The 15465-nt window shown below is 50.9% G+C and overlaps 1 protein-coding gene across 2 annotated transcripts in view; it reads right to left on the bottom strand.

Annotated features, from left to right (window-relative positions):
- Nucleotides 1–1315: 1315 nt before the first annotated feature.
- LOC118235550 (huntingtin-interacting protein 1-like) overlaps nucleotides 1316–15465 on the bottom strand; it is a 51333-nt gene continuing 37183 nt past the window's right edge. For both annotated transcript variants that reach the window (XM_035432997.1, XM_035432998.1), the window contains exons 20-31: nucleotides 15313–15399; nucleotides 14776–14883; nucleotides 13475–13611; nucleotides 11576–11686; nucleotides 11003–11061; nucleotides 10447–10540; nucleotides 10147–10247; nucleotides 8738–8843; nucleotides 8095–8218; nucleotides 7002–7063; nucleotides 6556–6670; nucleotides 1316–5101 (exon numbers count right to left, since the gene is read on the bottom strand). In XM_035432997.1, coding sequence (XP_035288888.1) covers nucleotides 5091–5101; nucleotides 6556–6670; nucleotides 7002–7063; nucleotides 8095–8218; nucleotides 8738–8843; nucleotides 10147–10247; nucleotides 10447–10540; nucleotides 11003–11061; nucleotides 11576–11686; nucleotides 13475–13611; nucleotides 14776–14883; nucleotides 15313–15399 — 1115 coding nt within the window. In that variant the 3' untranslated portion in view covers nucleotides 1316–5090. The remainder of the gene's footprint in view (nucleotides 5102–6555; nucleotides 6671–7001; nucleotides 7064–8094; nucleotides 8219–8737; nucleotides 8844–10146; nucleotides 10248–10446; nucleotides 10541–11002; nucleotides 11062–11575; nucleotides 11687–13474; nucleotides 13612–14775; nucleotides 14884–15312; nucleotides 15400–15465) is intronic.

A 15465-nucleotide genomic window follows, 5' to 3' on the forward strand; every position in this document is an offset into this window, starting at 1 on the left:
GGAATATTTTCATTTCAGTATTTCATCTGCAAGCACTGCTCCCCCTTGTGGGAGAACTGATGCACTACAGGGCCCCGAAGACAGTCCTACGTGGACACGTCAATGTTAGACCGAGCACCAGTGTTTCCGCAAACACTTCCATGGCCAATCTTCCATTGCACAGAATATTCCCAGGATCACATATTTCACCATTTCACAAAACAAACACCAGTCCTGCTTTTTTTATTTTATTTATTCATGTCGATCGTTTTAATAAAAACAAAACATTTTTTTTTAGTATATGGTACAAAGAGTTTTTTCTTTTAATTTTGTGATGTTTTATTAATGAAAGTTTTAATAAAGGATTTTCTCTTGTGTAAAGTGAGAGGCAGTCGATAGGCTGGCTGAGCTGGTGTGAGCACAGACATGCACCCAGGACACTCGGTTAATAAGATGCACATTGGGAAAAGAAAAAGAATCAACTGCGGCACGGAAGTGTGTTAAAAACCCAGTGTCACAACTTCACCTACAAAACTAAACCCAGTGTTACAACTTCACCTACTAACTAAAGACAGTGCTACGGGTCGCCGTGAACTGAAGAAAAACACGGATCGGTTTAATTAGGCCCAGGCGTGCACACACACTGCTACAGACTCTCCGCACGAACCAACCACCAAGCGCACTATCCATACACACACACACACACACACGCACAAACACACACACACACACTGCTACAGACTCTCCGCACGAACCAACCACCAAGCGCACTATCCATACACACACACACACACACAAACACACACTGCTAGACTCTCCGCACGAACCAACCACCAAGAGCACTATCCATACGCACGCACACACATTCTCACTAACACACACACACACGCTGCTACAGACTCTCCGCACGAACCAACCACCAAGCACACTATCCATACGCACACACACACATTCTCACTAACACACACACACAGACACACACTGCTACAGACTCTCCGCACGAACCAACCACCAAGCACACTATCCATACGCACGCACGCACGCACACACACACACTGACTGACACACACTCACTGTCTCTCTCACTCACACAAAAAATAATACACACAGAAAAGCCTACTGGAACCACTTATCCAGTCCAAAAACTCATGGTTGTGTTGCTTTTCAGTCTGCATCAATCGCATGCTTATCTACAACTGCCCCAGACAAGTCACATGGACCAGCTAAACCAATCAAGAGAAGGCCGCACTCCTTGCAAGAGAGAGAACTGCATCAGGTCCAATGTCCGAGTGACAGAGAGAAAGGTACTGGTGGTGCTTTGTTTTGTGTTCTCAGAGAGTCGATGACTGTGGTACACCAGTCTACTGAACTGATCCGATGGGAAGGCCTCCAGACTTTGGGCGGTTGGTGCTTTTTTCCACGTGCTTCCGTGTCACAGGCTAGGCCTAAGCCCCGCCTCCCGTGTCCTCCCTACGAAGGCCATTGGACCCCGCCGTGTGTTTGTGCTGACGGAGTGGACCAGTCACTGGCTGCCGGCACGAAACCATCCGTCCGTCTGCGGGGACGTGTGCAATAAAATTCATACAAAAGCATGGCGAGGTGATCCGCTTCCTTAAAAAAATCTGCACCCCTCTTCATGCCAGGACCCCGCCGTGTTCTGTCCACACAGGGGATCCCAACAAAGGACAACATCCCAGGCCTTGAATTCAAGCTCATCTTTATACCAGGTTATAAAAATAAGAAGAAAAAAAAACCTGAATCGCTCCACGCCCCGAACATGACGTTTTTTTCAGCTTCTCAGCCAGCACCAGCACCACCGCCCAATCACGATCAAGGCACCGGCTTCTCAGCCAGCACCAGCACCGCCGCCCAATCACGATCAAGGCACCGGCTTCTCCCATCGCATTTTACTGGCCCGCCAATTTGGTCGGCTGGTTGGCTGATACAAGTTTGGTAGTAGAAAAAAAAATGCCTCAAATGCAACAACTGCATGTTATTATACAACTGACCCCCAACGGGGCTTGTTTTGTAAAGGGTGTCCAACAGAGCTGTGAATTCCCGAAACGCCCAACACCACACGCTCTTCACATTTTAACAGTCGCGACCGTCGGCTTCCGGTGGTCCGGTTAAGAGTGCCCGTACAGGAAGAGTTCCGACTTTCCAAAAGCTTAAAACAGTATTATTTTTCTCTCTCTCTCTCTCCTCAAAGCATCTGACTTTCATATGCAGGCGTGAATGCAGCGAGACAGGCCAAGAAACGTTACCACACTAGTGAAGCGTTCAAAATGGCGCCCGGTAAAACGGGCAGGGGTACGAGGGGTCGCGTGTGGAAACAGGGACAGACACAGATCAACAACGAGCATTAACGTAATACTGAACATTTACAACGCTTACACTGAGCTGTATATGACACGTATAGAAATAACTAAAACTGAATAGCTATTCAAGCTACTAGTATCCAAATGATAAAGCAAAAACGGTAGACTAAAACAAGAAACATTTCAAATGATGATAGCAGCTAATAAAAGTTTATACTTCTAAAAGGCAAACAGAGCAACCCCAGACCCTCGGGTCTGGCACAGTACGCTCAGCGATGCGTCTGCTAATGTCGAGCTCCTGCTTTCCACTGATATACGAAGACAAGACCCAACATGGGCTTCGACCCGTCTGATATTCGCAGGATATGAAACGTGCTGCCGTCTCTCCACCCGTTTCAGTTCCTGCCAGCCCACACCTAACAGGAAGGATCACAAACATGCCAATACAACCGCCCATCTGCTTATACACGGAGACTGTCGTCAACTGCCAATTCAGATACAGGCTACATATACTTACAGGCTTTATACACTGTGAATGCATATACGGTACTTGAAATTCTTTAGTATTCTGAATATTGCCTCTGAATAAATATTTCCGCAGACAAAATATTAACTTAATTACAATTTTAAGCCTTCAGTCTATTTGATTGTTCACCATTTATATTTGACAGAAAATGTTCCTTTCCATTTTTTTGAGAGAACTACACTTCACAGGAAGACAGTCAGAAGCCGGGTGAAGTTGAGTTTCAGGCACAAGGGTCAAAATCTGAGAGAACAGCTAACGGTCGCTAGTGCACCTGCAGTACACTACTCAGCAAAGGTGAGCTAACTTCTGAAGAGTAAAAACATAATGCCGGATAATAGACTTTTCATATTGTAAAACATTATACATATATATATTTATATTTAAAGTTTCGATAGCTAATTAACTTCAGCTATGCAGTTATGAGTGTAGTAATCAGATACAGTAAATAGCCTGCCAGTCAGACACTATTGTAACCGTGTGAGCCTGGTAATAGAGTTTAAAAACAACCTCATTCTGGGAAAATCCGGGCTGGAACTCTCACAGTAGGTTTAGTGTACGGCCTGCTGGTCAGATAGATTGACACATACGTTTAACAATATGTGAAGCAGCTTGTAACTAAGGTACTGTTAATTAATTCAATAACCGCACAGTCAGTGACACCTCTGAGCTTCTGCTGCTGCCACAGCCAGTCAGCACCAGAAGGTCATTCATGAAAAATCCATAAATAATGAAAGTGAAGAAAACCGTGTGTGGAAAAGAGTCAACACAAATAAAATCATTTTTAAACAAAATGAAACACTGTAACGCGCAGGTACTTGCAGCCATTTTGTGTGAAACCCCAGGGTTTTCTTGTGTGCTTTGTCTCGGCGGCAGTTTGAAAGCTTCACCAGCGCAACCGCAGGACTGGCCTGAGGAGCTACAAACACTCGCCATGCTAAAAATTAAAATGGCGCCCAAGTAGGGTGCCGTCTTTAATCTGCCTATACAGGGACTCCCAGTCTGGCGACCGACCAATCACCTTCGGCTTCCGGGTTCCTCATCCACAGTCTCGCGGCCATTGGATGATCCCACAACAGTCAGTCTCATCTCAGTCTCTGTCTGATATATGAATTCATATTGCGGATTCCGTTCCATGAGCCCCAGCGGTTGTACGGTGGGGCACTGGGGTCATGTGACACAGTATGTGAGTAGTTATCACCTGCTGACTACTGACAGGTCGTCTATTCAAAGCACACGTGTGACACGCCAAGGAACACGCAAGGACGACTCGGAGGGGGAGGGGGGGGGGGTCGTGTGACCACGCCTCTATTCTCTTTAACGGTCTGTAACCACCACCCCCCCCCTTCACAACACAGTGAATGAGCGCCACCTCACAGTTTTGCGTTGTGATCACTACACAAGCCACGATGAAGTGTGCAATATGAGTGTAAAAAAAGAAAAGGGAAATATAAACCTCCCGTATGTCCGTGTGAAGACTGACCAGCAGGGGGCAGTCTGTTGTAGGCGGGGGGGGGCAGTCTGGGTTAAGAAAAGCGTGAGACAGGAGGTCACAGGTCAACCGGCTGAAAAAAAACAAAGAGTCTTGTGCTCTGTGTGAGAGTTTGGCGGGGGGAATATTCTGAGCTACTTTGAATCCAGGGAAAGGGGGAGGAGCATGAAGGAAGAGGACACCGCCGGGGAAGGTGGGGGGTGGGGTTTCCTCCTAGCACCACACTGGCTGGTGAGGGGGCAGCGCTGCATCCTGGGAAGTTGAGGCCGTAGTGTTTTGCACGGGAGGGACCGAACGGCACGCAGTCGCTCAGTCTTCGCTGGCTGTGAGGGGGAAGAGTCCTCAGGGGCGTAACGGGCGCTCCGCAGAGTGGAAGAAGGGAAAGACGAAACCCAATAAATAATAGAAAGGTGGTGCCACGGTAAGGATGCAGTTCGCCGAACGTCCAGCGGGTGGGGCTAGAGGCAGTCCGTTCCTGGCGCTGTGACTTCCCTTCCGCCCCCGGCTCCGCGCTCACCGGTCATTCCTCCAGACGTGGAAGCTTCTACAAGCCAGAGTGGCAGGATGAGGGGAGGGGGGAGTGGGGGGGGGGGGTTGGAGCTTTATTTTAAAAAAAGAGCACCTTTTTATTTGGCTTGGAAGTTGATTAAAACGAGGGAAAATACTGGGCAGAAGCCGGGGAAAAGGGAAGAGTGTAAAAACTGTAGAATGTTGCAGGTAGTGGAAGAAGAGTGTTGGTCTGAGGATGGCGGATGTGAGGGAGGGGCTGGCGTGGGCCTCAGCCTGAGCCTGAGAGAGAGAGAGAGAGAGAGAGAGAACACAGCGTGTCATACACTTACACAACAGTGCCATGTGTAATACCTTCCCTCCCTCCCTCCCTCCCTCCCTCCCTCCCTCCCTCCCTCCCTCTCTCTCCCCCTCCTTCCTTCCTTCCCTCTCCCTCTCCCACTCACTCACTCACTCACATCTCTGTAAAACCACATATTTGTGTTTACGGATGTGAAAAGCACTGAAATAATATTAACACAAGCATTGCTGGGTTCTATTTTTCTCATCTCCATTTACCCAGGAGGTCATCTTGATCATCTTGTAAGGGGACTAGGGGAACAGTTTTTCCCCCACAGACTTCCTCAATTGTTTTTAGTTTTTATTTTTGACTCCCTCCCAAAAATGTCCATGGTGAGGGTGCGGTGAGACAACCTAATTGCAAATGGCACCGCTCACAAATAAAGACGCATTGATTTGATTGGTCGAATAGGCATGCGGTGAGCATGAAAGCTGCACAACCATTAGCGTTTAGCACTCTACCGCGCGGTTCGCTAGCGCAGAGCCCGGCGCTGTAGAAGTCCCTCTCTCCGCTCTGCATTTCAGCGCCTCCCACAGAAAGCAGAAATGCCAAAGAGTCACGGTGCGTATTAATAGGAAAAAAAAAGCATCTAGACGGGCGCGTGGGGGAAAACGCGGTCTGGAAATCCTTTTAGTGCGCGCAACCCCTGTCTGTGAGCTCAGTGTTGAGAACCGGCGTGAGGAGAGACAGTGGGCGGTAGCGTAGGACGGCCGCTCCGGTTTCAGCCAATGGGCACTTTGTCTCGGACAAAAAACGCTCACGCTGTACGGCACTAAACGAATCGATTCATCGCAAGTGCACTTAGTCAGGCAGTCTGAAATAAAGGACGGGTCATCAGGTGAAAGCTGAGGAGACTGAAAAGCGTTACAAATTAAATTCGAAAAAGTAAACGAATCATTCACAGGCTGGCATCGCCCGTGTCACTGACATCAGTCTGCAAAGCCCCGATCTGACATCATTAATCCCCCAGGACAGCAGACCGACAGCAGGTGAGTTCGTGTCAGCCAAGCCCTACCTGTCAGGAACACAGCCTTAACGTACCATGAGCCTGATCAGGGCCACGCTGACGTGAAGCAAGTCCACACAAGTTCCAGGGACGTGCTTTGCCAATAAACCAATGATTACATGTCAATTCTAATCTCGTAAAGGTGGGGCTTATGGCTGGAGTGATGTAAGCAAGCCCTACCACAGGCATATAGCGCAACGCTAGCTAAAACCTGTGAGAGCCGGACTGAGGTAAAACAGAAAAAACTGACTTCCCCTTTGCTGATGGCTCTAGAGAGAAAGGGAGGCAGGGGATGTGAGACTAGTGTGAGCCTGGTGTTCCGCGTTTGGGTGGTGCAGGGGGGCGGAGCAGTAAGCAGCACAGGGGGCGGGGCCTCGGTGATTGACTCACCCTCTTCCTCCCCCCAGCCCTCGGCCACCCCGGCCAGCTCGTAGTGCTTCTTCCTCAGCTCCCCCAGACGCTCCCTCTCCTTCTGCAGCGAAGTCTCCAGCTCCAGCACGCGCACCTAGGACACGCACACACGCGCACACACACGTATTTGTGTTAAGCACGCATGCACAGTTAGATCAGCACAATTATTAAAATTATATATTATGTGTGTGTTGTGTGTTGGCCTCACACAAAACACAAATGAAGAAAACCTTTGATCCTGAAGCACATTTTTAATGCTCAGAATGAAGCTTCCATTAAATGAATGAGGTAAACCTGAAAGTAAAGGTAAACCTGTTCATTTCAGGCTAACTGAGACACAGACGGCCTGGTGAGGGCACATGAGATTGTCCTCGCACCATCGCCCACGGCAACAAACTCAGAGGCGGGTGGGCGTCGGCCCTCACCTGCGAGTCCATTTCCTGCCTCTTGATCTGCGTGAGGGTCTTGCTGGAGAAGTCCATGGTGTCTAACAGGGGACACAGTCAAAAGCCATGAGTCTCATGAAACGCATCATAAAACAGCTTCCAGACCCATCCTATCCGCAGCTGAACAGAGATCGCTACACAAGGCTAATCCATACCTGGTTGCACGAAACTTTCGCATAAAGTTTTGCATTTATACGTTAGTGAAGGCCTGCAGGGAAGGGTTCTGCTGTCTCTGTGGCCGTCTCACAAGACGCCAAACCCCTGGCCGCTTGTTCACCTTTATAAACTGACCAATCACAGAGCGATAAAGTATGACCGTGTCCGTGGCATGACATAAAATTACAGAGGCGTGTCCGACACTAAGAAAAACCACAGAGCGACACTTTATTCAGCTGAAAATATGTAAAGCGGGCCTTTTAGGGCATAGAAAAGGAGGCAAAAAAAGAAATAAAAAAAAATAAAAGTAAAAGGAGGGGGAAAATAAGCGGCATTCCACAGGGCTGAGGCAAGCGGACCGTGTGGCACTCGAACAGCGTAGCGCTGCGCTCACACGCTAACATCAATAAATAAACAGGCAGCCCTCTCGCCATGAAAGGACACGCTGGCGGGACGGCGGCCGCTCGCATTCCACGGGAAAAAGAAAAAAATACCGCCATTAGAGGCTCGGCCGGCTGCCCGCTCTCCTGTGACCCGCGTCCCCCCGCGGCCTGGCACAGAGGTGCCCTCGGGAGGGGGGGGCATGACCAAACCGCCCTCCTCCCCCAAACCTGCTCCCAACCCCCCCCGGTGTAATTCTGGCCGCTGGGTCTTGGTGAGAGCGGTTGTTTAAAATGCTCTCCCTGTAACTGCAGGGAGGACTGCGTCCAGCAGGGTGCTTTGTGTGCGCTGGGGGGGGGGGGGAATGAGCTTCCAGCAACGACCCCATTGGACGCTCAAAGTGACTGAACCGTGTGACGTCCAATCAGGCGCTACTACTCAACTTCACTCCCCAATAGCCACCCTGGCATGTACTGTTGTGCCTTTAACATGGAAATAGGCCGGTCGCACACAAAGGTAGAGGGAAGGCACTGACCTTTATCCTCGATCTGGGACTTGCCGGATTTGGTGGAGGCCACGACCCCTGCGGTGGCCTGGGTGACGCCCCGGGACGCCTGCTGCAGGCGGGCCAGGTTGGAGCTGTCCTTGTCCGCTTTCACCTGGAGGAGGGGGCACGAGAGTCCTGGTTAAAACCCCACGCCACAACCCACAACATGCGCTTACCTTACAGCTGCCGGCAGTTCCGCTCTTCCGCCACAAGGTGTCACTGTTCTCACTTTGTTCTCACAGCACTCTGCCCTTTGTTTATCCTTGACAGCGAGCTGGTGCCGGTTTCACGCCAGTTAGAAAGACTGGCTGGCTGTGTTTCAAACACAGACCTGTACCTGTGCCTCAGAACTCTGACACTAAGACGGGCTATCGAGCTCAGTGGTCTTGCTTGTGATTACTGCAGGTCTTGCTAGTGTCCTCTCGGATGTTATAACTGAAATTGCTGGTATGGTTACATACAGAGTGCACATTTTATGAAATGACAATTACACCAATTACGATCTCACCAGAGATGGTGTATGACGTGATTCTAAGCATGCGTGCACTTTTGAGTGCTTGTGCACGTGCCGCGTGTTTGTGTGTGTGTATGCATGTGTCTGTCCGTGTGTGTGTGTGCGCACGTAGTTTACCTTGGAGGCGGCCACCAGCTGTGCGGTGCTGGCTGCGATCTCGTGGGAGCACACCATCAGCTCCTCAAACTTCCCCTCGCCCTGCACCACCAGGTCGGCCGCGTCCCTGCCAGGACCGGACACGGTCACTCACAGAGCGGTCAAACAGCCTGACCACTCACCACTCACAATGACCGCTGAGTCATAGCAACACACCCACAGCAACATGTCCTGGAACAGGTGAAGGTTCCCAATCCAACCACATGCACAACCTCCCAATGACATTCTAAGGATCAATTGTAAGATTCTCAGGGATTGTTTTTTGCTGCGATAGGCAAGGTCACAGAAATGTGGGCTACTTAGCAGATTGAGTATTGATCAGCGTAGAACGCAGCGCTTTCAAAATGACATTTTAAGGGCACATACTACTGGGTGCTCACGGTAGCACATACCCAGTGACAAACCACTTCTGTTATAGGGAATATAATGCACAAACCAGTGAGATATGTATATTAATGTACAAGCAAGCCAATCTGTAAGAAGTGTCAGTATGCTAACACTGCAAGTGACATCAAGCGAGCAGGAAAAGCACATTGCTTGTATAAGAAAAGGAAGTGACATCATATCACTATGTGGGTGGTTTTTAAGGGCACCTTAAAACCAGGGTTTCTGTTCACCTTTCAACGACATTCGAGAATAAAAATAAGATGAAAAGAGGACTCCCAAGAGGTTGGGACGACAGGCGTCCCGTCACGTGTCATTACAGCTGTCCCGCTTCCTACACTTTCGGGTAATTCCCTTGACCAATCAAACTTCTATTAGCCGACAGCTAATGAAACCGCACAGAGACGCCCGCGCGCTCCGCCTGGCCCCCCTGACGCGGCTCGCTAACGGAGTCGTTACAGGCCGGAAGACTTATCGCCCGCGGAGGTCACGTACCGCCAAACTACCCCCGCAGTTAAAAGATACGGGTTTATAAATAATTGGGGGCCGCTGGCGGTCGGGCTTGGCCCCGGGCCCCTGGGGATGCGGGCGGGACGGCGGACGCTCTCGGCCCCCGATAAGGCCGTAACCCGGACCGGCGCTCCCACGGGGGTTTCCCTGGAAACGGAGCCCGATAAGCTCTGGACCCGGGAGAGCCACGCCCACCGGGCCCGAGCAGAGGCTTCGCCGGGCTTTTAACGCTTTCCTGACACCGCGCGACGCACCGGGTAAGACGCACCGTTAATGGAGACTATGGATCCACGCTTCAGTAGACCCGTATCTGCTAATTGGGTATGTTGGGCCTGGGAGGATACTGGTGCTCGTGGATTTGCATGGACTGGTCCTGGGCAGGCACTGTGACTGAGCTCGTGAGTAAGGGTGAAATGGAGGAGGTCATGTGACCTGTGGGTGTAAAGGCACTGGGACCTGGAGGCTAGGGGACTTACACCAGCATGGTGGCCCCCCACCCCACTGCCTTGGAGGCCGAGATCAGTCCCTCTGTCCAGCGCGAGTTCTTGGCGTAGAACTCCTTCATCGACGCTGCCCCCTGGTGGCCAAAGGAAGAAGGCGGTGGTCAGAATAGAGGGGTACTGAGGTCTGTTAACCTACCCACTTCACTCTCAAGCCCTTAAAAATCCCCATTAAACCACCATAAGACCCCAAAACCCGGCTCCCACGACCCAGTCTGATCCCAACAGACTGACTCCCTTTTCACCCACAGCCCTGCTGCAGAAGTCGTGACTCACCCTTCCGCTCTCCACAATGTCCCGCTGCAGGTCCTTAGACGACAGCACCAGCACTTTGATGGCCTGCATGAGGTCCGTGCAGGAGGCCAGGATCCTGAAAGCAGACCCAGAGGGAGGTGAGTCTCCCCAGGCCACGGCTTTAACTCCAGTCCCAGGCTTCATGAGGCCTAAGCTTAGCGTCGGCGCCATTTAAGTGGAAGGTGAAATTACACACACACACCGCATCACTAGCCACGGTAACTGGCAGCTGAGATGTGTCAGCATAAAAAACTTTGATAAACACAAGGTAAGCACTTTTGTCACTGAGGAAAGTTTAAATGTTTATAGCATTGAGCGCACGTTTATTGCAAAATAAACGACACCAGAGATGCAGTTATCTCGGCGCTCTCCGGTGGAGTTGTTAGCGCACCGTTTCCGAACGGGGGGGGGGAGGGGGGGGGTGATAGACGGAGGAAACCGAAATGTGGACAGACGGCGGGAGTCAGCAGGAAGGGGGGCGGAGGGATGGGTTGGGGGGGATGATGATTTTTTTTTTTTTTTTTTTTTTTTAACGGACCTTTCGTTGACCTCCATCTTCACCCCTGTGTCGACAGCTCGGGACTTGCTCAGCATTTCCTGTTGAGAGAGCGAGGGAGAGAGAGGAAGTGCTGGCTGTGGGGCGGGGGTTCTTCCTGTTCTGGGACAGGGAGACCTGCCCTCACCGTGTCAGCGTTTCGGAGCTGCTTCCCCTGTAAAGACTGCCCTGATGAATGGGGACTGTGCGGCTCTCCTTCACGGGGGGGAGGCTCTTCCAGAGGAACATAAATCTCCATAATCACACAAGCAAGTGCCATTAAAAGAGCTAAAATATGCCCAGTAATCCAACGAGCTCTGCAACTGCCTTCCCTCTTATACTCCACTGCCTATCCAATGGAACACAGGCTCACTTAGGCACACACACACACACTCACACTCACACACTCACTCACACTCACACACACACACTCACACTCACACTCACACTCACACACTCACTCACACTCACACACACACGCACGCACTCACACACGCTCACACACACACACACAGACACTCACACTCACACTCACACTCACACTCACACTCACACTCACACTCACACTCACTCTACCTCAATGCGAGCGGAGGCGGACTCCACCGCGGCGGAGGTGGCGGCCATCTCCTGCTCCACCAGATCTCCCAGCTCCCCCTGCTGCAGCTCCAGACCGCGCGGCCGCAGTTTCTGCACAGACACGGGAGAGGAGAGAGGTCAGTGCCTAAAACACTACTGACATGGGACAAAACCTTAAAGTATGGTCAGTGCCTAACACACAATACTGACGAAGAACAAAGTCAAGAAGCATGGTCAGTGCCTCTCCCACTACTGACACAGAAGAAAGCCGCGAAGCATGGTCAGTGCCTAACACACACTACTGACACAAACCCAAACTGCAAAGCATGTTCAGTGCCTCACACACATTATTGACAGAACAAAACTGCAGAGCATGGTCAGTACCCAAACACACACTGCTGACACAGAGCAAAGCATGGGCGCTCCACTACCCCTTGCTCAAGTACAAAGAAACAGGCAACAACTTTTCAACGACGAGTCAGGAATTATCATCTGCTCATTGTTAAGCACCTGTTGGCATAACGCTGGATATCTGCGCAGCGCTCAAAACAGACAAACACTCACGCAAACATCTTACAGGTCTCATCTCCTCAGAAAAAGGGTCCCTGCTGCAATATATTTCAGCTTTTCTTTATGGTTTAAAGGAATAAAGGAAGATATGAGTCCCTGTCTGTAGGACTGTCTGACACCAGTCTGTAGAGCCAGGCTTTCCTTTCCAAAGTTAAGGCGCTGAAATAATAAAGCCAAGAAATACTTCTACCATCACTTTTTCTTTTTTGATCTTTTCCCCCTTTAATCCTTGTTCTACACAACCTGAAATGCCCTATCATGTTCACACTGCAGTTCTGAAAGCAACCTCCAATGAAAAGCCCATCCCCTCCTCCAAAGCATGCTGTAGATATCGATTCCTATCAGAGTGCAGTTACATAAGTATTTGTTTTAAGTGAAGTTCATAAATCTTAGCCTTAATAGAAATACACCCCATGGCTAGTTACTGGGATAAATACTGCCATTTATTTCAGAAAATAAAATCAAAATTAGCAAAAAAACAAGACTAACTTAAGTTGAAAAACAAAGTAATTCTTTGTTCTTTGACTTGTTCTTTGAGATACTCAGTGTTCCTGGTGAGAAACACCAACATGTCCATTTTGGCTGCTTTCAGTAGAAACTGCTGTGGTGTAGTAGAGGATATTAGCCCACTTTTATTCCACCACCCACACTGACTGTATTCATGCAGAATTCAGAACAATGCAGCGGAGCCAGTATCCAAAGTACTGTTTCAGAACCACACTGACCCATATGACCCAACACCTACACGATCCCAGTGGTCACATGTTTCAGAACCACACTGACCCATATGACCCAACACCTACACGATCCCAGTGGTCCCATTTCAGAACCACACTGACCCATATGACCCAATACCTGCACAATCCCAGTGGTCACATTTCAGAACCACACTGACCCATATGACCCAACACCTGCACAATCCCAGTGGTCACATGTTTCAGAACCACACTGACCCATATGACCCAACACCTGCACGACTCCAGTGGTCACATTTCAGAACCACACTGACCCATATGACCCAACACCTGCACGACTCCAGTGGTCACATTTCAGAACCACACTGACCCATATGACCAAACCCCTGCACAATCCCAGTGGTCACATTTCAGAACCACACTGACCCATATGACCCAACACCTGCACGACTCCAGTGGTCACATTTCAGAACCACACTGACCCATGTGACCGGCTCTAGTGGCCGCATGGCGGACGTGGGCGGGTCCACTCACAGCGGACGTGGGCGGGTCCACTCACGGCGGACGTGGGCGGGTCCACTCATGGCGGACGTGGGCGGGTCCACTCATGGCGGACGTGGGCGGGTCCACTCACCTCGGCCGTGGCCTTGACGCAGCCCAGCGCGGCCCTCAGCTTGGCGCTGTCGGCGGCCCCCAGGGTCTCCTGGTCCTTCAGCTGCCCCAGCAGCGCCAGGGCCTCCGCGCCACAGGACCTCACATCCGCCGCCAGCGCTGCCAACACACCCCCAGCAGAGTGTGAGTGCCAACGGTGCCAGCTCCCATCCTCCATACGTACACACACACATACACACACAGGCACACACTCTCAACCACATACACACACACGCATACATACACACACAGGCACACACGCATATGCATACATACACACACACACATAAGTATATATGCACGCACAAGCACACACATATACACTCTCAACCACGCACGCACGTGCACGCACATCAACTTTCACGCGTGCTCACAGGGTCGAAGCATGACCTTTACACACAAATAAACCTGCAATTTGTACTACTACACTGGCCACAGATCACCCTTTGGCTCCAGTCCTGCCTGACTCTGAGCCCTGATTGGCTGCGTTCCCCTGACCGGGTCCCGACACAGACCGCCCCCCCTGGCTGCTGCAGCCCCACTGGTGGACCGGATTACTAATCCCCTCGTTTGTAAGGGATGAATCACCGCCGTCTGACACCCGTTTGGCAGGTGCAAACGGTTTCCCACGGTAACACAAGAGCTCAGATCTGCCCAGCTGGAGCCATTAGGCTGCAAAGCGGGGACGTCGAACCCTCACTGATACACATCCTCACAGGTTATCTCACGTGTGTTACCATTATCTCACCAGGTCACATGACTGGTGCGATGCATCTACCGCCATTGGGTCGCTAATAGCAACACCCTGCGGAAGAGCTAAGACTGAACCTCGATTCGCTTACAAAAGCAGACCCGATGGGAATTGAAAGTTTAAAAAAGGGTATTTGAGGGGGGTTGTGGTATTTTTGGGCGGTGTACAGGCAGTTTATGGTATTTGAGGGGGGTTTGTGGTATTTGTGGGGAGCGTAGGGGGGTTTAGGGTGTGTGAGGGGGGTTTGGGGTATTTGAGGAGAGTGTAGGGGGGTTAGGGTGTTTGAGGGGGGTTTGTGGTATTTGAGGAGAGTGTAGGGGGGTTTATGGTGTTTGAGGGGGGTTTGTGGTATTTGTGGGGAGCGTAGGGGGGTTTAGGGTGTGTGAGGGGGGTTTGGGGTATTTGAGGAGAGTGTAGGGGGGTTAGGGTGTTTGAGGGGGGTTTGTGGTATTTGAGGAGAGTGTAGGGGGGTTTATGGTGTTTGAGGGGGGTTTGTGGTATTTGAGTGGGGGGTGTGAGGGGTGGGCACTCACACTCGGCCTGGTCCACGGGCACCATGTGGGTGGTGGCGCTGCCCTGCACGATGGTGTCGCTCACCAGGTGGGCAAAGCGGGCGACCGAGCGCAGCATCTCTGACACGTCTGCAGGGGAGAGGCAGCGGTTAGCGTCCGCGATTAGCGTCTTCGTTATCAACAACAGCAGCCTTTACGCTGGAGCTGAACTAAACAACAAATGTCTCTGAGCAATGAATGAATGCAAAGCGAAACGCACAACTACTAATGCAGTCATTATGAAGAGACTCTTATTAACTTACAAAACTGCAAATATAGTAAAAAAGTTTCGATGAAAAAGCATTTCCACATCTGTGTAGTGGTGTGTGTGTGCGTGAGTGTGTGTGCGTGTGTGTGTATTGGTGGGTATTAAGATAAGCCACGGGACATTAACTCAAACCACAGCCTCACAAGCTGTTTCCATTTCTAGACTAGACCTGTGTGAAAAGAGGTAATGTTGCCCCAGTGCTAATGTGCTGTTAATGCATTTTCCCCCTCACGCACGCTAACGATACTGACCTGTGCTGTCAGACAGGTAGCCGTCCCTGGCCGTCTGCAGCCTGTCCACACACTCCAGAGCCGACTCACACCTGGCCACCAGGTAATCTACGGGGGGGGGGGGGGGGGGCAGCACTGTCACTCAAAGCACAGGAGAGGGGAGGGGGGTGGTGT

The sequence above is a fragment of the Anguilla anguilla genome, chromosome 9 (assembly GCF_013347855.1).
Source record: "Anguilla anguilla isolate fAngAng1 chromosome 9, fAngAng1.pri, whole genome shotgun sequence".
Lineage (NCBI taxonomy): Eukaryota > Metazoa > Chordata > Actinopteri > Anguilliformes > Anguillidae > Anguilla > Anguilla anguilla.